This window comes from Podarcis pityusensis (genome assembly GCF_964106645.2).
Source record: "Podarcis pityusensis genome assembly, chromosome: 3".
In the NCBI taxonomy this organism is placed as follows: Eukaryota; Metazoa; Chordata; class Lepidosauria; order Squamata; family Lacertidae; genus Podarcis; species Podarcis pityusensis.
In genome coordinates this window covers 6,279,314-6,300,336 of record NC_138026.1, presented here as the reverse complement: position 1 = coordinate 6,300,336, position 21,023 = coordinate 6,279,314, and the positions used below count along the sequence as shown (strand labels likewise).

Below are 21,023 nucleotides of genomic sequence, written 5' to 3'. Positions count from 1 at the left end.
TTTACTAAACTGCATAAAGGCCTGAACCACACTGCCTGCTAGTTAAGTGCAATGTGTTATTTTGGATTTTGTTCTTTATGTAACTAGCATTTAAAACTGTTCTGCACTAAAGCTTTGAAATTCAGTCATGGGGTGGAAAGCTCATTTATTTCTACAGAAGGTCCAGATCAGGGATTATGCTGAACAACTCTAACAGACATATCTTGAATTTAAATACTCATGAATATATAATATGGTGATAGTTTGTTAACGGGATGATGGGAGAGAAAGGGTCACTTTTCATTTTAAGTCAGAAATCAAAATACAATTACTTCATCTGAGCAGTAGAACAATATTAATAAGCCCCAGCCTCTCAACATCTAGTCTTTTCAGAGAGTTAAAAAGTCATGAAGTCCTATGTTCCTGTTACCTAATTTTCAACATCTATAACTACAAAAGGAAAAGAGAGAACCAGAAGTGTCCTTAAATATAACTGAACATAAACCCAGGTTTATTTCATAGTAGAAGCAACTGTAATTATTATTTTACATTTAATGAAGGTTTTTAAAAGAGTGAGCATTTGATAGGTCACACAATGAAGCAGCACTTTTAAGTTTCTTTGAAATGAATGGGTCCTAAAAAGAAGTTAGCTTTGGCTTGATCATGCCAAGCAAAAAAGAAGAAGAAGAAAAGAGTTGACAGGCTAAATTTAAAGAAAAACGGTTTAGCAAAAGCACGTTGTGGGTGAAGTAATGTTATTTTTTTATTTTTAAATGTATTGCCCACCCTTCACTAGCAGGTCCTAGGGTGGTTTACTATTTTAAATTCAGAATTAAAAACCAGTTAAAACAAATTACAGTCACAGGAATAGGGTGGGTCCTGAAAACACAAATCTCAGGTGTTAACAGATTTTACACCAGCCTCTCCAGGTCTCTTCACGGTACTATTAGTATACTAGTATATTTTCATCCTTTAAGAATATTTGTTAATTAAAATCCTTTTGTGAGACGGTCAACTGACGTGACCAAGGTTTTATATCTGATCAACAGTAGAACTGGAAATGATTTTTTTTTTACTCTCACCATTTTAGAGCATTCTTGCTAATCAACATGAGAAAAATAGTATTGCATTAAATATTTATATTACTTATAATATAGTGCATTATTTATGTACAGGCAGCATGTGTCTATGTGTACGGCTGTGCACTTAAGTAAACCTGTAACTCACATACAATGAGACACTGTACATTGAAAACATGCATTTACAAGACTTCACTCACAAAAACATCAGAATCATAAAAGAACAAAACCAGACTTATATTTTACTTCCAAATTAAACAGTGCCTGAGCTTGAATAAATGAAAGCTAGTCAACTTGAGAATAAGAAAGCGTTCCCCCATACAAAGCAAGGGAATAATTTTATTTTTCTTTAACTTTTTAAAATAACTTCTTGGTAGATAACCAGGGGTTGGTGTTGGGAAGTGGGTGCTAAACTAAATTTAGCATCCAGAAACAGGAAACTTTTAACATGGAAAGTTGAGGTTTAGGCTTTCTGTGGCAAGCAGTGAACTGGAGAGATAAAAATGTAATAGAAGTTGTTTAGGAATAGACATAATGAGCTTCCTGCCAAACTTAACTTGCAAGAGCATGTGCGCTACTGTGATATGAACCAACCATGTCATTTTGCTCTTATTTTTCCTAAATGCATTTGTTCATAAAACCACAAAAAAAGTTGTGAAAGGAGTCGATAGAAGGCTTGTCACCTCTTGTTGCCAGATCTTTTATTCTATCAAACTATTTTATCAAGTGCTTTCATCAGTGAAGCTTTTAGGCTGTTTATTCACCTCTCTTTCTAAGCTGCCAGTGGTATCACATTACACTATTAAGCAACAAACCATCTTAGAATACTGTCTCTGCATCAGTAGCTAAAACCAACATGATGCTTTTGAGCAAAACTTGGGCAAGTGATATTGTATAGATGCACTGTTGCATGTACATTACTGTCCTGTTAGTAGCAGTCATGCCATTTGCTAATTTTAATATAATCGCAAGATCAACAGTGCTTACTTTGTCTTCCTTCCCTGCTTTTATCTCAGCTGCCCCTACCAAGCAGGTATCCATGTCAAAGCAGGACTCTTCAGTTGGGGGTTTGTTTGACCTAGGTCACTTAACGGTCAAGCTTTTCGCCAGTTGTTAACACAAAGCTTCCACTCTGGCCCTCCAAAGCCTGCAACACAGCTTGTTCCATCTACAAACACTCTGCCCACATTGGGAAGATCCATCATTCTCTTCACTGTGAAGTGGTATCAGTGACAAATACACAAACGCTCCCTGGAATAAAAACTCAAGTCCGGTGGCAGTGTAGAAAGGCATGTGCTTTTTTTCCTGTTTTCAAAAACATACCTTAAGAATTCCAAACGCAAAAGTCTATCCTTCAAAACTCTGCTACATCAATATGCAATTTTAGAGCTGGCTTGCAGAAGGGGAATATTGCACACAATTCTAAAATTGTTTGGTCTCCCTAGAAGAGATGAATTTTTATTCAAATTGATTTTAATATTTACATACAACCAAGAGAGAGAATTGGGCCACAAGTTGTTGGCTCCCATGGATGTCAATGAAATCCAAATAAAATTTAGCTGATTTTAACTACCAGTTCTTGAGATTTCTTTTACTTCATTATTTCATATACTGCCAGAATAGAAATTTAACTCTTTCCCAGTCTTCTGTTATTTGGAACAGCAAAACTTTGTAGAATATTTTATACTTGAATATTATCAGCAAGAGAACATATGGCAAACTAGCAATTTTATTTTCATCCTCTTTCTGAGCTAAAATTAGCACAATTGTTTTGCAACAATATTTAGGCCATCAAAAAATGCTTAGTATAGTTCTAATTTCACTCACAACTCTTATCTCTTGCCATTTGACCTGAACAACTATAGTTTTGCTGCAAACCCCAAACCCCTGGTTTTGCCACTGGTTTTTGCACCTCCAAGCACAACAGTGCTAGGATTAGGGTTAACTCTAAATGACATGGAACGATTCACAATAGTTTTAATAACTTCAAACTATGTTGCTTAGAGTATTCCTTTCCTTTCCTTTCCTTTCCTTTCCTTTCCTTTCCTTTCCTTTCCTTTCCTTTCCTTTCCTTTCCTTTCCTTATTTTATTTTATTTGGAGGGAGAGATGTTGGGATCTCCAGAGCACCCATAAGGCCTCAGGAGAAAATTGCCATTGAGGAAGGAGTATGGTGCAGCAGTCTGGGATACAAAATCCTAATGATCACATGCTGCCAAGAAAATGTGGAGAGAATATCAGAGACAAGACGAATAAAAGCGAAGTACACAGAGAGCTTTAGGAGCAGTCGAGGGTGTGTGCACTGGGGAGAGACTGCAGAGAGGCTCTTTTGTACGTTCATCCTTTCCAGTCCTAGCTAGGACACATCCTCTTCGGAAGTCCTTTTTTTTTTTCATCTGTAAACCATGGGACGTTTTTAGTCATGCTTGCAAAATGACAATATTTGCTTCCGCATGACTTCTCTTACCCCAGCCTCTCACTTTCCTGATAGCCTGGTGTCTCTATATTCTATAATATCCAAGCAGAGAGCTCACTTCTGCTCTCCAATAACAAGCTTGTCATCTCACAGGAAAGTGAGGCAAATCTTGACAATTCTGGCAATAGTCAATACCCCGACAGTCCACCTCCCAACTTTCCAGAAGGTGTTAAGCACCCTTTCCCTAAGTATTCCCTGTTGTGAATGGTTGCATAAGAGCCCCCTGCCAGTCAGAGCCCACCTGGGTCAAGAGCGAACACTTCCTCATCCCCTTGATTCCCCATCCTGCAACCAACTTTAGAAACTACCAATACTAGAGGTGACCACTGAAAGCAATTTGCTATATTTGTGTGCGTATTGTAGGTTCAACACTGGTGCAATGTTTATTTTTTGTTTAGATCATGCGTTCTTGTTCGTTTCTTCCCTAGTCCATTCTCTCTATTCCTTTTAAATAAACTGCTTAATTGGATTTCTGGGCTGTATTAGTTTCTGGGCCCAGGGTATGTTAATATCATCAGGGCTCACCTTCTCATCATAAGAAGAGAAAGGCAAATAAAAGAAAGGTAGATGAACAACATGTGGCCACTATGATCCTCTGATGTGGTCTTTGCCTTAAATGCCCTGTTGCTTCAAATAGCAGCCCCTCCCCCCTTTTAACGTTTGCTTCATGGCCAATGCTCTCGTCTCTTACTACTGCAATGATATATGGAACTGAAGTGCTGGGAAACTAAATTGTGCAGGACAGACAAAATTAATATATTTGTCATGAAGTCAAAAGGGTGTCACCTTGTGTGTTTCACATTTAAATGGAAAGGCGGAATGTAAGTGTTTTAATAAATCAAGAGTAAATAAAAGCTGTGTAGGATGAAGATAACCTGAGCATCCAAAGAGGTTATTGCATTCCTATTATCCCAGCCATCTCAGTCAAATGCCATTTTCAAAAGTTAGCCAAGAGAAATGCCACAAGAACAATATTCTTTAATCCCATAAATACCCATAAAAAGACAAATCAAACACTGGCAAGTTGCCTAGTACTCATTTTCTACAGTTTTCTGTAGAAAAACAGAATATATATTATCATAGTAAACAATAAACCTACTGCTGACCTTCCAGAAGGCGGCAGACAGGCATGGCTTGGCTGCAACTGTCTTGTAGGTCAAATGGGCAAACCTGCCAGGCCTACTTAGGTCCATGACCCAGAGGTTCTACACTGCTGCCTTACCAGACGCAACAACTCACAAAGATATGCCCTGGAAAAGACAAGGATGCTATCCAAGTGATAACAGATGCCAAGATATCCTTTGTCCTGCAAGCAGTGCAGCCTTTACAGGATTCAGGAAAAGACTTGCAGATCCATCGGCCCCTGCCCCTCCCTTCCAAAAGTACTAGCAAGTCCTCCCGTTTACTCACTACCTCCTGTCCTCAAGCCCCCTCCTCACTAAAAAGTGACTTCTGCAAGTGCTCCCCCACTTTGCCAGCTCCAGTGGCTGAGAAGAGTCAACTGCACTGTTAATTGCATTCCCAGGACCAGGGGTTTGCATGCATTCAAGCAAGCACTAGCTGAAGTCCAGGCCACCAAGCAAAGAGGAACCAGTTTAGGAATACAATGGTACCTCGGGTTACATACGCTTCAGGTTACATACACTTCAGGTTACAGACTCCGCTAACCCAGAAATATTACCTCGGGTTAAGAACTTTGCTTCAGGACGAGAACAGAAATCGTGCTCTGGCGGCAGCAGGAGGCCCCGTTAGCTAAAGTGGTGCTTCAGGTTAAGAACAGTTTCAGGTTAAGAACGGACCTCTGGAACGAATTAAGTACTTAACCCGAGGTACCACTGTACCTGCTGCTCAAAGATTATCTCTCAAGTTTTAAACACATTGTATTTTCTCATTATAAACGAAAGCATTTATCTGTGCACCTGCTATTGAAACAAATCTGAAATGAGGAAGCCTGGAAAATACTTTACTTACAGCATATAATAAAACATAAAGCCGTCCTCCCAATTTTATTTATGTATTGCATATAATCTTCCAGAGAAACTTTGCAAACAGGACAGGAATGCATGTTTGTAGAGATACGGAAGTCATAAAAAGGGAAGTCCTTTCTTTTCCCACAGCCTAAATGAAAGTGAACTATGTAAATCATAGGACACCAACCATATGCTGTTTCCCACAGCAATGTGGTATTTTCCTCTGGGAATAAAACATTTCCCTTAAAACTATCATTTATAGCTCTTATCAGCAAAAGAGCAATAGAGTCATCAAGTCCAATACTGTGTGTGTGTGTGTGTGTGTGTGTGTGTGTGGAGTGGGGGGAGTCAAGGTCAACAAGTACTTGCATTTTTGTTTATCTTTAGCTGCAATTGCTACTGACATTAAATTGGGTAATAAACATAAAGACTGTCAAATGCTCTCAGCAAACAGGTGATCCAAAAGCTATCACAGAGAAAGAAGCTGCTGCCAAGTAATCAAACAATTCTGCTCCAACTATTATGATTTAAACACATTCATTTATAGGAGAAATCACCTGTCAAATCTGAATGAGTATTATCAAACCATTCCCACCACTGGGATAATGGAGGTGAGAAAAGACAAGTTGTGCCTGTTCTCAGGATTCTGGCCAACAAATCCAACCTATAATTACTGTGTAAAAAAAATAAAAATCCTCACACACACACAAAAGAGGAAATGGGAGTACACCCAGTTTCTAGTTTTGGGGGACACTTCAAATTGGAGAGTTAGTGGCAAATCATAGGGTGTTTTTTCTTTTTCTCTTTTACTAATGGGGGATGGAAGAAATAGATAATTACAACCCTGTATAACTATAGCACGTATAACAACTATTAATTGTTACTCCAAAATTGCACTTATTTGTTTATTACATTTTATCTCACCATTCTTTCAATGAGACATAAAAGGTTCTCCTGATCTCCATTTTATCTTCAGTTAGGCTGAGAAATAGTGACTGAGTCCAAGGTTGCTCAGTGAAGTTTGTGGCTCAAAGAGGACTTGAATATGGGTTTTACCCAGCACGAGCCCAGTACTCTCTGACCACTATAACACGCTGGCTCTCTTGATAATTTTAATCACTTTAGTACAAGTAGCATCATTTTTCAAAAATAAACTTTGATCAAAACGGCATGTCAAAAAGCTGACTACAAATGAGGGTGAAAGATTTATGTTGCAATCTGCTATCAGTTACTCGACTGTCCTACTGACTTCAGTGGGATTTATGCATGAGTGGCTGGGTACAGGATTACAGCCTGAATAATAAAACTGCATGTTAAAATGAAAGTTAGCATCAAATTATGAGGTGTACGGTAGGCTATATTCTTCTTCAGTGAAAAGCAAGTTTTCTAAGGATATGTCTGGGCGCTGAGTTTTAATTTCCTTCTAACTGGGAAAGTCTCTGATTACTCTGCTTATGGTACACAAGCCTCTGGTGTCCTCTTCTTCCAAATGCTTTGGGGTTTTTTAAGTACTAGAAATGCGTCCTGGTCCCACACTAGCCAGAAGCAATGGCCCAATGAAATTCAATGCAGTTTTTAAGCTAGATAACCACATAGCATTCCAGCACCCTGGGGAAATTAGGGTCAAATAAGACATGATGTGGCAGGTACAGGTTTCTTTTCCTCATCTGTGCCCCATTCAAATATAAAGCTGGGTGGGGAGTGGAGTAGTAATGCATGAGCAGTAAAATTGATAAACTAGAATGAATGTTCCTACCATTCCCAATCTATACTCAGTCTAGGTTCAAATCACTTTTCCCAATTCCTGGTTCACTTCCGTTTTGGAGCCAGGAAGAGAGAAATATGTCCAGAGAAATGGACTGCAAAGGGACACGAGTGGCGATGTGGGTTAAACCACAGAGCCTAGGACTTGCCGATCAGAAGGCCAGCGGTTCGAATCCCCGCGACGGGGTGAGCTCCCGTTGCTTGGTCCCTGCTCCTGCCAACCTAGCAGTTCGAAAGCACTTCAAAGTGCAAGTAGATAAATAGGTACCGCTCCGGCAGGAAGGTAAACGGCGTTTCCGTACGCTGCTCTGGTTTGCCAGAAGTGGCTTAGTCATGCTGGCCACATGACCCGGAAGCTGTACGCCAGCTCCCTCGGCCAATAAAGCAAGGTGAGCGCCGCAACCCCAGAGTCGGCCACGACTGAACCTAATGGTCAGGGGTCCCTTTACCTTTAATGGACTGCTGCAAGCAGATCTCAGCAACACACAACCGCCGTCGTTATATGTGAATGAGACCTGAACACTGACCCCATATCTGGATTTTGCCTGTGGTTAACCAGCTAAAAGCACTAATATTTCATATTCTGTCTACACATCCCACATCAGCAGTGGATTCAAGTTAGTTCAGTTAGTTTTGCTACTTATTCAAATTGTGATTGCATACAAGAGGAAATACGGCAATTCATTTAATTAGAATACTTGCCTTCTGGAGTTAAAACTAATTTCTAGCTGCCCAAAAGCCACTGATGTAAAACTGTGCAAAATAGAAAAACAACAACATGTTTTTAAAAATTGCAGTAGATGTTGGCAAACTGGAGACATAAAAAAACAACAGTTTGAACCAGTTTTTGAAAGGCCTTTATAATTGGAGAAACACACACTGTTCGGTAGTCATGGGAATTCCATCAGAAAAGGGACCAAGATAGAAGAGGCCTGGTCCTTAATCCTCCAGAATTATGTATTTACTGCAGTTAAATCCTACCACTGTTCCAAAAAATTGAGGTAGTGTGCATAGTTCACAAACACACACATACCCAGTCCTTTTTTCCTAGAAATATAGGTACCAGTACTCACCATGAAGTTGTTACAGTAAGTCTCACACTTTTTTAACAACAAAAGAGGTGCCAGTACTGCATAACCTTGAGTGCTCCCCAAGAAAAAGCACTACACCTACCTTTTACCTACACTGACCCGAGTGACTGACTCAAGGTAACCAACCCAGTGACCTCCATCTCTATCAAGGGATATGAACCCAATTCCAGTGCTAGTCCTACACTCTGATTCTGAGAGCAGGTTATATCTAAGCTCTTTAGGCGCACATAATCCTGAAAACATTCCTTCCACAAAGCAACACCAAAACTTCAATTTCTGGTCTAAGCAAAAGTGGAATGCCATTTGTCTTAATTCAAAAGCATTTCGGGGAGTTTGTGCTATGTAGATATGAAACAGAGTCCAAGGGCCATTCTTATAAAACTCTAATATCAACATCAGAACATGTGGCCTTTTTTCCTTGCTCCACATTATCCAATTTCGTAAGGCCACGAACCCCAGTACTCTGTTATGCGCTGCAGTCTAAGCTTTCCTCTGTTGATTGGAGTTTCTCTATCAAAGCAGCTATTTTTACAACCTAGCCAATCCTTGTCTCCATAAGAATGAAGCTTTCCTACATATGGGTCTTACTCGTCTTCTCTTTCTTTGCAACAGCAAGGCCACCTACTGCTTATCCTTATATAGTGATGTGGCAGAAGAAAGCATGCAAATCTTCCATCAGCAGAAAAAAACCTTGGAATACATGATCACATGATCAAAGATGTATAACATAAAATGCTTCAACAATACTGGACTAATCTTACAAAATTATCAACAGTACCACTTGTACCATTGTCAATGCAGACAACAAATTAATGACCAACTTACTCTTGCTAATAAGGAATGGCTGGGACCAACCAAATGCCCTAATCTGGTGATAAGATTTTGACCATTTTCTCCAGTGAGCTGTTCCTCTAATTACCTGTAATAATTGGGTTCAGGACCGAACACAACTAAATATTTTGCTGCACTGAAGCTAGCTTCCATGTGATGTTTTTCCCCACTCCAGGACCTTACAGCAATTTGCAACCTGCTGCTAAACTAATTTCCTTAAATAAATATTTCATTGATTTCAACTGCATGTACATTGTTGAGATTTTTTAACTTTTGGAGCAAATGATCTTTGAATGTGACTCCAATCAAGAGAGGAATTATATAAGAACTCAGGTAATGAGATTCCTGCATTTCAGGGGTTGGACCAGATGGCCTTCAGGGTCCCTTCCCACTCTACAATTCTATGTTAAATGCATGTAACCACCATGGAAATTAAGCCCATTGCCCATGCCCCTCTCCCAGCTTTTTCTTCTATATGACTATAAAGACTCTACCTCAATTTGTATTTAATTCTCCACTGAGGGTGAGGCTTTCTAATCTTGGTAAAACTGTGTAATGATTTTGGAATCTATAAGGATGGACCTGAAAAACAAGTTATTAGCTACATTTAGGAATCCAGATAGGCCATAAAAGGGCAGTGGGAGAAAGGGGAGGCTAATTAGTTTACAGCTATACTGCCCACAACTGAAGAGAAAAGAACAAAGCTAGCAAGTGTTTAGTGTTGCTGTACAGATTTCGAAAAGTGAAAGAGTCATTTTGGAACTCTAGAAAATCATTTCAATTTTGGGTATGAATAATAACCATATACACGAACAAACAAACAATTTTAATTCTTGTTGTTATGCTAAACATACAAAAATGAAGATAATATTTACACAATACAGTGCAAGACATGCAACTACACAGAGAAATGTAACTGCTGATGAAAGTAATGTACATTAAGGAAAATGTGATTAAGAACATAATCTTCAACTGCTCTATTACTACACACATTCCTAAACCATTTTTTTTTGGGGGGGGGGATAATCCTTGGGTAAATAAAACACGAGAATACAGGTAAGATTATAAATCACCTCAAACTTTTCAAACTTTTGCCAAAAGGTACTCCAGCACACATGTCAAGAAACTGCTATATCAGCTATAAGGTAATTTAAAGCAAAATAGTAGCTGGATATTTAGAAGAAAGTGCAGTTTTAGAGACAGTACTCAAATCTATTAATATATTTAAAACATAAAATAAAGCTCTTAGATGCAGCTGAAGACACACAATATATAAATAATCAGAAAAGAGAACAACCCACTGCTGACTGATGCTCTGTCTATTTCAATTGAGGGTCACATCTAGCCAAGCCAGTCGTATGATAATGGCATCAGTAAAGGTCAATCAAAGACAAGCTGAAGCTTCCACTCTCTGGCTGACCTTCGGAGCTTGTGACAAATTGCTATCAGTCAATGTCAACTAATGACAGAAGCTCTTTGGCTAATCAATTGTTCTAAAAATGATCAAGAAAACTACTCACAGGACAGCTCATTTTCACATCAATGCCTATGAAGTATGAAAAGCTCATTTTTTGAGTTTTTAATAAGCTCATAAGTAAAGCAGTTACTTGGTAACAGGGGTCACCTTACTGAAAAGACAGTACCTTTGTCTGCCTTTTACATATCTTTTTATTACCATATTATAGTAAAAATATGCCATGCTATTACGGTGCCAGAGGGCTACATAATAAAGTAGGTAACACTTCATACATTTTGAAATAAATACTTCTATTTTCTAAGGGCCTCTGTTTGGATGTAAGTATTTGGTTATATATTTCCAAGTATTTCCAAGCAATAATTTCATCAAATAAATAGTATGCCTGATTATTATGCAGATGGACTTCACTAGGTGACCTCCAGAATTAAGTGATTCATGCAGGTGCTGAAACTATTGTAGCTCTGGTTTTTATTTTTAAAATGCGCTTATTTGCATTAATTACAATTATTGCAGAAATGTAAATTCAAACTTGAACCGGTCGGAAAAGAAAATCACATAGACACAGACACTACTTCAAAACTACCCTTTATGTATGATCCGCCTTGCTATGGAATATTCCCTAACAGCTTATAGTAAAGAAATCCTTCCCACACTATTCTTAGAAACACTCAAATGCCATCATTTTCAGCCATCTCTTAAAAAGGATCACCCTTTTAATTTCCATTTACACATTAAATATTGCCAGAACAACAATGATGCTTCCATGTAGTCTAAGGACTTGAGAACTGTATCCATAACTATGTCTTGCTTTTCTCTAGTCTCTGAAGAGTGTTAAAGACATTTTAGGGCATCACACTACAAAAGTCTCTTGAGAAATAGCACAGTGTGAACAAATACACATCATTCAAACTACTTGGATCTACAAAGCATCATTTTGGGGGAGAAAGAGAGGGGAAAGTGTGTTTAAATGCAAGTTTTAAAATCTTAATATTTCAGTCTGAAGCAAACATCTGCATTATTTTCTTGGGGGGGGGGGGTCTTTATAGATCAGCTAAACAAAAAGAAACCTGTTATGTTCTTTAGGGAAAACTGCAAAATGACCGCAGTTTCAGATTACATCTTAAAAAACTGAACTGCTACGGTAGTTTCTCAAATTAAAATATCTTCTGTGGCCTCAACCACTCTCAAGTTGTCCATAGGAAAGAAATAAAGGAGGGAGGGCAACACTTAAGCTGAGCCATAATTGGAAGTATGTGAAAAATGAAGTGTCAGTTCGGTCAATAAAGGGTAAAGGTCAAGGGGAACTGCAGCCCAAACTCTGTGCGAAATCTGCTCATTAAGACATCCAATCAGAGAGCTCCTTCCTACCTATCCCATTAGTCATCAGACATCTGACTGCTTCCAATGGCTGGGTCTGTGCTGTTATTACTTTTCTTCTTCATGTAAAAAGGCGAGCTGGTGTATAAATCGTTGCTCAGTCATCTGGAACATAATGTGGCCCTTCCCCCGCTCCTTCATCCAGCTCTGCCAGCCAGCTTTGCAGCCTCGAAACAACTGCCTTGAGATTCTCTTCAATAATAAATGGAATTGCCTTTTGCCAATAGGTTGCCTGAACTCTTCTACAAAAGGCAGGAAAACATTGCAAGTATTGATACTGTTTCCAGGAGAAGAAAACCTCACTTCCTACCTTAAAAGGACAACTTTTCTTTTGTCTGAAACACAATCACAGGACAATGAAAACTGGGCCTTGGACACAGAAAGTCTGGGCTCAGGATTTTTTTAAAAAAACAAACAAATTCCATTTTCCAATAAAGCCATGACAGAGTTAAATGAAATCTACTGATTTCAATAAGAGTAATTTAAGACATGGCGTGCTCTAGTCCATGGGGTCACAAAGAGTCGGGCACGACTAAATGACTAAACAACAACAAATTTAAGACATTAATTAGCACACACTCCCTCTCTCTCTCTTTCTCACACACTCCTACTGAAATCGCACTTGGCACCTTTGCTCAAAAAGTAGGGAGCAGGAAACAAAGAAGTGGGGACTCCTAAAAAGTTTTTCAAGAGAAGCAGATTCCACCACCCCCTTCTATCCTTCCTTTCCACACACACACACACTCTTCCTGCCCATGACAAAAGCTCTGAGGTAGCTGCTGAAGTCATTCTGTTGGGGCCAGGAAGCAAGCACCCAACTTGGGAAGTGAGATGGTGGCTGGAACGTGGCCCCAAAGAGCTTGCTTTGGTGACCTCCACTGCCTCCACGCTTTGCTTCCAAAGTACACTGCTCACCTCACACCCTTGCTCCCAAGGCTCAAGCAGACTGGCTGGCTATCCATTCTCTGTACTGGCTTTGAGGATGGATGGATGGATGGATGGATGGATGGATGGATGGATGGGCAGCTGTCTGAGCTTTCTGCCCCTTGCTTTAGTCCTGAAGTCCTGGCAAGTGGGTTGCCTTGGGCTTAAGCACTGGTGCCCTCACAGCTTAAGACAGAAGATGAACACAGCTTGTCTAGTTTATTCTCTGAGCCCAATACAAGCCCCTCCACAGGTTTGAAAGGGAAAGAGATTAAATCAGTTCCCCCTGCCCCTGGAGCCCTTGAGACAGAAACTTAAGGGTCCTTTGAGGAAATGTTTTGCTCAGAAGATGTATGCTTGTGGCCAAGTAAATTTCCTCCCCCCTCCACATCCCATGCAGTTTCAGAAGAGGACCTTGGGGAGCTGCAGTGAGTGGAGAGATGGGAAAGTCCTGTTGTGTGAGTTTCACGCAGACTACTCTGGATTCAAGCATGTTATTACATATTACTTTTTTATTACATATTACTTTTTCATAATTAAAAAACCACCCATTTTATTGGATGTTAGGTTTGCAAAATGCCACACATTGTGCATGAAAGTAACTACTGTAACTCATGCAAGAAGGAAAAGCTTTCTTGCTACACAGAGACTGGGCAAGTAATGAAATTCCCGCCCCCATACAAAAAAGACCAGGGAGAATACCGCAGTTCACTCCATGGTTGCCATGGCTGCTTTATTCCCCTCCCTTCAAGTTTACTTTCCTATATACACAAAGTCTACCTCAGTCTCCATGAACACACAGCTAGCCTAGACCTGCTTTTAATTATTTTGTCTTCTTAATTATAAACATAGAGATGGAAACACAGCACAACACTGTGATGTAGAGTTACAGCATGGGCTCCCTGAATGAGTTCTGTACTGTGATAATTCACAGTTTCTAGAAAAATACTATGAAAAAAATTGCTTATGGGGACCATGGCTATATGTACACACTTCCATTTACTCTGCATCCAGTGCACTCTCACAATTAGTGTGGGAAGTGGTCTACACACAACATTAGCCACCATTCATCTCTATCCTGCATCTACCTTGTCATTTCTTATAAAATGCTGTGTTTTTCTCCAAACTAGCTTTGATCCAAATTGAGAAAAAGAACAACCTGGCTGCATTTTAAGCCAGCAATTGTGTACACAGCCTATTTTAGTAAAGGCGTTACTCCTATTTAATGCTAAAAGGCTTCTTTATAAGCCTTCTGCCAAGATAGTCTAACCTCTACTAAGTCATTAAGGCTTACTCTTTACAACATACTCCTTGCCATAGAAGGCATTACCATAACTGCTCTATCAGGAGTATTCACAGCAGGAAAGAGGTGAACTTATATGCAAGTCTGCTTATATAATTAAGGTGTTCTATGAACATTGAAGGGACGGGGTGGCGCTGTGGGTTAAACCACAGAGCCTAGGACTTGCCAATCAGAAGGTCGGTGGTTAGAATCCCCGCAAAAGGGTGTGCTCCCATTGCTCGGTCCCTGCTCCTGCCCACCTAGCAGTTTGAAAGCACGTCAAAGTGCAAGTAGATAAATAGGTACCGCTCTGGTGGGAAGGTAAACGGTGTTTCCGTGCGCTGCTCTAGTTTGCCAGAAGCGGCTTAGTCATGCTGGCCACATGACCGGAAGCTGTATGCCGGCTCCCTTGGCCAATAAAGTGAGATGAGCGCCGCAACCCCAGAGTCGGTCATGACTGGACCTAATGGTCAGGGGTCCCTTTACCTTTACGAACATTGAGGAATTTGGGATCAACAACTGGCCTATGCAACTGGCAAAGCTCCACAAATATCCTCAGTCTTCCAGATTCCAGCAAGGATTTTGCCTGTTTTGCTCTAAAACAGTCAATGGAGCGCATGAATTGGAAAAAAAGACAATGGGTTGCCATCAGGATAAATTGGTGAGAAGGAGCTACACCTGCTCTGGCATCACTGCCAAAATCTCAGGGATAGACAAGGTCTACCTCATGATATCTTTTCCCTTTCATCATAAAAAGCAATGAATGGTGTGCATTTTTAGTGAATAGTGGACAGAAACTCCAGTCAGGACAATTGTTGGTGGGAGAACCAGTGCTATAAAAAGAGAGACAGAGAGGGAGAGAGAGATAAGCCAGAAAGCACCATAAACACATCCCTTGTTCTCTTATAATGGCAATGATGCCCACCTGAGAGGTGCCAGAACTGAGTTCCAGTGAGTTCCAGCTAAAAGAAGTCGTGGGGAGAACCACACTTGCCCCTACCTCTGTACCCCTCTACCCTGATCCAGATTCTTGCTTTTGGATGGTCAGTTTTCCTGACTACAGCCCTGCTATCATCAGAACCAGTTCAGAATGGAATTCAGCACTTGCTCAGAACTTTGTGAGAAAATCAAGATCAGTTCTGAAGAAGCAAAACCAGTAGTGGATTTTGTCTAGGGAAAATTAAAACAATCTCAACTTATTACCTTGCTCAAGATTACCACACAATATTTTACGTGTGAATGACATACATATTTCAGTTAACTGAAACTGAAATGTCAAACCACAAATTTTCAAAAGTACCCAAAAGGGTAATCTAAGACCTCAATTTACCCCGCTAGATGGATTTGGATGCAGTAGAAATGTGCCATCTCAGCTCTTCCATCAGGGGGCCTCCACCGTTGTGGAAGTCCCTGCTGCTCTCCCAAAAGTGTGGGTGGAAGCAAATGGGGTGTTTCTGGAGATGGGGTTGAGCTGGACCAGCCAAGGATCTGCTGGATCCTCAGCCAGCCCAGCTACTGGTGATGGGCCTGATCCAGACCTCTCTGCCATGCTATCCTGGAACTGGTGCAGCAAAAAATGAGCCAAGAGTTGGGGTTACTTCATTAGGAGTCACAGTGTATCCATGGAAATGAATTGGCGCAAGCTGCACAATGCACTGGGGCATTCCCTGGTATAAATCCCATTAAAGTGAATGGGTGCTACACAGCTGCAGAAACACGCAGGGAAATTTCCAGGTGGATCCCTTCCCTCTTTGGCTACCCTGCAACAGTTCTCTGAGAACGGGCTTATTCCCAAAGCAACCCACATTCTCATCTCCATTCCCACCTGCCAAAAAGAAATCACAGTCATCTCCAGCAGCCATCTTTGGATTTTATGTTGATTAGAGAAATGGGGAAGGTTTAGCCTTGTGTTCCTATTCATGATGAGCCTGTTGTTTTACAGCCATTTACGTAAAAAAAAAAAAAAACCCACAAAAAACATTAGTGGAAATACCTCAGAAGTGTCAGCACACCTTAACTACTGTGAACTGCAACACACATATGAAGAAATACTTGAAAGAGAAAAGGCCCCTTAAATTTATGTTGCATATCATTTTCCAGTAAAAGTCAGAGGTCAGAAGGTTGCCAGTTTCTGCTTCAGCTCTTCAAGAGTTTACCATACCAGGCCCCATTTTTACTAGGCTTTACTTGTGGTGATGTCAGCAACTTTTACTTAAACAATAAAGTGGTTTGAATGCTTAAAAGTCCATAGGAAGATGTTAGTCACAATTTAAGCCTGAATCCTTACATGTGGACACACACACAAAAATAGAACGCTACTTTAGTTTAAAAACTAATCTAGTTAAATGTAGGATTTTGCAATTCTAATGAGTCCTATTAAACCTCCCCCCTTCCCTTTTTTGAACACACAATTCCTTTGTTGTCCAACAGCACTTGAATGAAACGGGATCATAAAACTACATTTTAAAAGTTTATACCTATTGTAGGTTCAGAGTCTACTTCAATAAAAGAATTCTCTTTATATTCAGATTAAGGGTGCTTTTAAAATTTTAATTGCATTTAATTAACATGAAATTTGTTGCAGTTGGTCTTTGCTGATGTAAAAATTTTTTTTAGGGTTTTTCACACATTGTCTTTTTTTAAAAAGACAGTACTGATTGATGTCACACATCCTATACACAAACACACAAAGCAAGAAAACTAAGCCCCTGCTCTTTCTCCATCAGTGAATTAATTGTGGGTTTTAAAAAAAATAAACTGTAAATGAATTTGGCATTCTGGCAAATTGGCAGAATATGGGAAGTACGGGCAGCAGATATACATGTATAACTGGAACAAATGTAGTCTAGATTTAATATTTTTTGTGAACTACACCTCAATTAAGTTCACTAAAACACTCAAATATAGCTCTGTCTCTTCTCCTACAGGGACCTCTGTCGCCTATCAGTTTGTCTTCTAGGTGGACCAAGATCAACAAGTGGTGGATCACCCTCTCAGCTAAGCTGGAGCACTCAGGGCTACACCGCAAAACATGGTTTTTGTTAAGGGTCTGTCCGTCCATCCGTCCCGTCCCCCGTCCCCCACATACACAATTGGAAATGTTGGCACAAAGTGAGGGAATAGAAGAAAACAGGAGTAGAAAAATGGGCATACATGGTTTTAAAAAAATTCTTTTATGTGGATTCCATGCTGCACAAATGACATAAAATGGGGTCCAGGAGCTAAAAAGGCTGAAGACTACTCTAGCTTGTGTTGTAGTTTCTAAAAGAAAACAATGCCAAAAGTTTGGCAGTATGTAATTTGAGCATCAACTATTGATGTGAATTGAGAACTAAGGCTGCAATTCTGTTCTGGCAGAGGGTCTTCTCGGGAGTCACGCCCGCCCTGTGGAACGCCCTCCCATCAGATGGCAAGGAAATAAACAACTATCTGACTTTTAGATGTTATACTGTGTTTGATGTTTTAATTTGCTGGAAGCTGCCCAGAGTGGCTGAGGTAACCCAGTCAGATGGGACAGAATATAGGTAAAGGAACCCTAGACAATTAAGTCCAGACATAGGCGACTATGGGGTGCGGCACTCATCTCACTTCAGGCCAAGGGAGCTGGCGTTTGTCCACAGACAGCTTTCCGGGTCATGCGGCCAGCAGGACTAAACCGCTTCTGGCGCAACAGGACACTGTGACAGAAACCAGAGCCGTTTACCTTCCCACCACAGCAGTACCTATTTATCAACTTGCACTGGTATGCTTTCGAACTGCTAGGTTGGCAGGAGCTGGGAAAGAGCAACTGGAGCTCACCCCGTTGCATGTATTCGAACCGCCAAACTTCCGATCGGCAAGCCCAAGAGCTCAGTGGTTTAGGCCACAGTGTCACCCGCGTCTCTGGGCAGCATATAAATAATAATTGTTGTCGTTATTGTTCTCACCAGGAAGAAAACCTCACTGAAGTCAATTGGACTTCTGATTAGACATGTATAGGACTGAACTGTAAGGCTACTAACTTCCTGACTGGAAGACAATAATGAAACACATCATGAAGCAGCACTGTACCTACTGCTTAATGTAAGCACCACTACATGGCCATAGAGCATGCTGAGGTCAAGACTGTGTAGCTGCACTGGTGGAAACACTAGATATGCTCTGCTGGGGTGTCCATGCATTCAGTGCTCTGCTCTGCTCCATTCCAGTGCCAGGATTGCAGCTCCACCTCACTATGCCAACTGCTATTCTCAGCAAGGCAATGAAAAGGCACATATTGACCAAGTTCAGTTCCCTAGTTTGAATATGATGCAGCTTAGGCCCAAACTGCCTTTGTTACCAAAACCATAAACTTTGATCATGGCCTTAAACCATACTGTGGTCTTCTCTAGTCTTAAAGTCTGTAGGACTAGAAAGAACCACCACCCAGAAGCTCCACTAGATAGACACCTGCTGCTCAAGGCCTGCTTGGATGGAAAATTAAGGATGGTCATTTATCCTTGCGCACCAAAGGAAGACATGCTGTCAACACCAGGACCCTGCCTCAGTGTTCACATCTATTATATATATGAAGCACTTATTTAATGCCAGCATATTGGAGCGATGATGCCCCGCAAATCAGCCAGGATTCAAAGTATGATTCCTACCTTGTTCGCTGCTGTTGTCACCGCTGTGTGATGTATGTCCCCCACTGGAGGGTCCCGGTGTACCTCCTGAACGTGTTGACGCTGTGTCATCATGATCTCTGTTCCAGGAAGGCTGTTGGGTGAGAATTAAGCAAATGACTAAAAACAAAACAAGCAATATTCTGCACATTACACAGAGGAAGAAAATACAAATATTGCAAGTTTCTTTTTTTAAAAAAAATAATTTTTATTAAAGATTTCTTAGTTTACAAAAATACGTGCATTGTCTCTTTTTCAGGTTGTGTTTTCTACAGATCAGTTTCATTTGTTGTGAGACATTAGTGTTGCATGCCATATAAGGTTGGGAAGAAAAGAGGGGGAAAGAGGGAGAGGGTGGGGATGGTGCGTGGGGTGGGGTGGGAATGCTTCTATTCTTCATTCTAGTGTATGTGTGGGGTTTTGTATCAGCGCCACTTGTGTGGGTTCTCTTTCTATTCGCTTGTTATATTTCCTTGGTATTAAGAGAGGTTGGGGTGACCTAGGGTAGGTTGTCTTTGGTTGGCTGTAGTGAGATTTGTTTATGGGGGGGCGGGGTTGGGGTCAGGTTAGTCATATTGATTCATACGCTGCTGGCGGATTCTTGTTATATTGCTGGGCTATGTATGTGAAAAAGGGGACCCATATCATGGTGAAGACGTCTTCTTCTATTTGTCCCCATGTCAGTTTCAATTTATTAGTTAGTTTTTCTAGTAAGGCTGTTTCCCATACTATTTGATACCATTGGTCCATGTTTACTCCTGACATGTCTCTCCAGTATCTGGCTATGATGCTTCTGGCTGCTGAGAGTAGGTGGGTTATGAGCTCTTTATAATGTGAGCAGGCAGTGTTATCTTGGAAGATGTTGAGTAGGGCCAGTTCTGGGGTGACTTCTAATACTTGTTTAGTTATTTCGCATATTTCATGTATGACTGATGTCCAGAAAAGTTGGATTTTGGGATATTCCTACCACATGTAGAGGTATGTGCCTGGGGAGGTGCATGCTCTCCAGCATTTTGGTGAGACTCCTGAGCGTATCAGTGCTAGTTTCTGTGGTGTTAGGTACCATCTGTAAGTGAGTTTCAGGATGAGTTCTTTTCTTTTAACTGAGATGGATTTAAAGGGAGGCATAGACCATATTCTAGTGCAAAATATTGCAAGTTTCTGAAGAATGGCAATGAATATTTTTAAAACAGAAAAAACACCATTTTTAGGCTTGTGAATTTGTCTGTTCCCTGAACCCAAGTGTGTGCGCGCTCACACGCTCTCTCTCTCTCTCTCTATATATATAATATGGCAAAATATACTGTTATTTTAAAGTAAAACATGCTTTGCAACCTTAGAAAACAGCCAATTTCATAGGGCTGTGGGAAAGACTAGTATTAGTTTTTACAGGACCCTTTCCCCCCCCCCAACAAAAAACCACCCTAACAATCTGCTACTCTTAGGAAATGGGGAGTGGTCTACAACAGTGCAATTTACATAAGCCTCCAACTGCATACAAAAGACAAACATGGGAACGTTTAAATACATCACTCATAATTAGGCCTAAGATCCCTAATAGTCAATATGTGTCAGCTGTTTGCCACATGGTATATGGGCAAATGGACCCAGCATCAAGACAAAAAGGGGGGAGGAATCAGAGCAACAATGGCTTCATATGAACAGTGTAAACTCAGCCCCATGCAGAGCTCTCTTGTACTATTCAACAGAAAACAGATGTTGCTTCTTATCACTGGGTGCATTTGAAAGTAACATTCAGATAGGAAAAATTGGCTGTAAATTAAATTTTTAAGGAAAACAATCATGTCACAATCCTTCCATGTCTCCCTTTATCAACAGAAATGATTTTAATTAGCTTTTAGTAGTAAGCTTTTAAAAACATCTCAGTGACTCACTGGTCATCCTACACAATTTGTGTGTGGTGTGCGTGTGTGCAACATAATAGCACGTCCTTTACTGTTTTGCAGTATTGCCGACAGAGAATTAATACAATATCAACTGAGACAAATCAAAACACATCATCTTAATAATACTATTTTTTAAAAAAATTGTATATTCTTTCATTAAAAAAAATCAAAGTGGTTTACGGCAATTAAAATACAATAAGAGCACATCGTAGATTAAAACAGGT

General features: G+C 40.4%; 1 protein-coding gene across 4 annotated transcripts in view; it reads right to left on the bottom strand.

The window, feature by feature from the left end:
* Positions 1-21,023, bottom strand: part of MEIS1 (Meis homeobox 1) — a 147,710-nt gene that overhangs the window by 90,576 nt on the left and 36,111 nt on the right. For all 4 annotated transcript variants that reach the window (XM_080999182.1, XM_080999184.1, XM_080999181.1 and 1 more), the window contains one exon: positions 18,875-18,986. In XM_080999182.1, the coding sequence (XP_080855308.1) occupies positions 18,875-18,986 (112 nt within the window). The remainder of the gene's footprint in view (positions 1-18,874; positions 18,987-21,023) is intronic.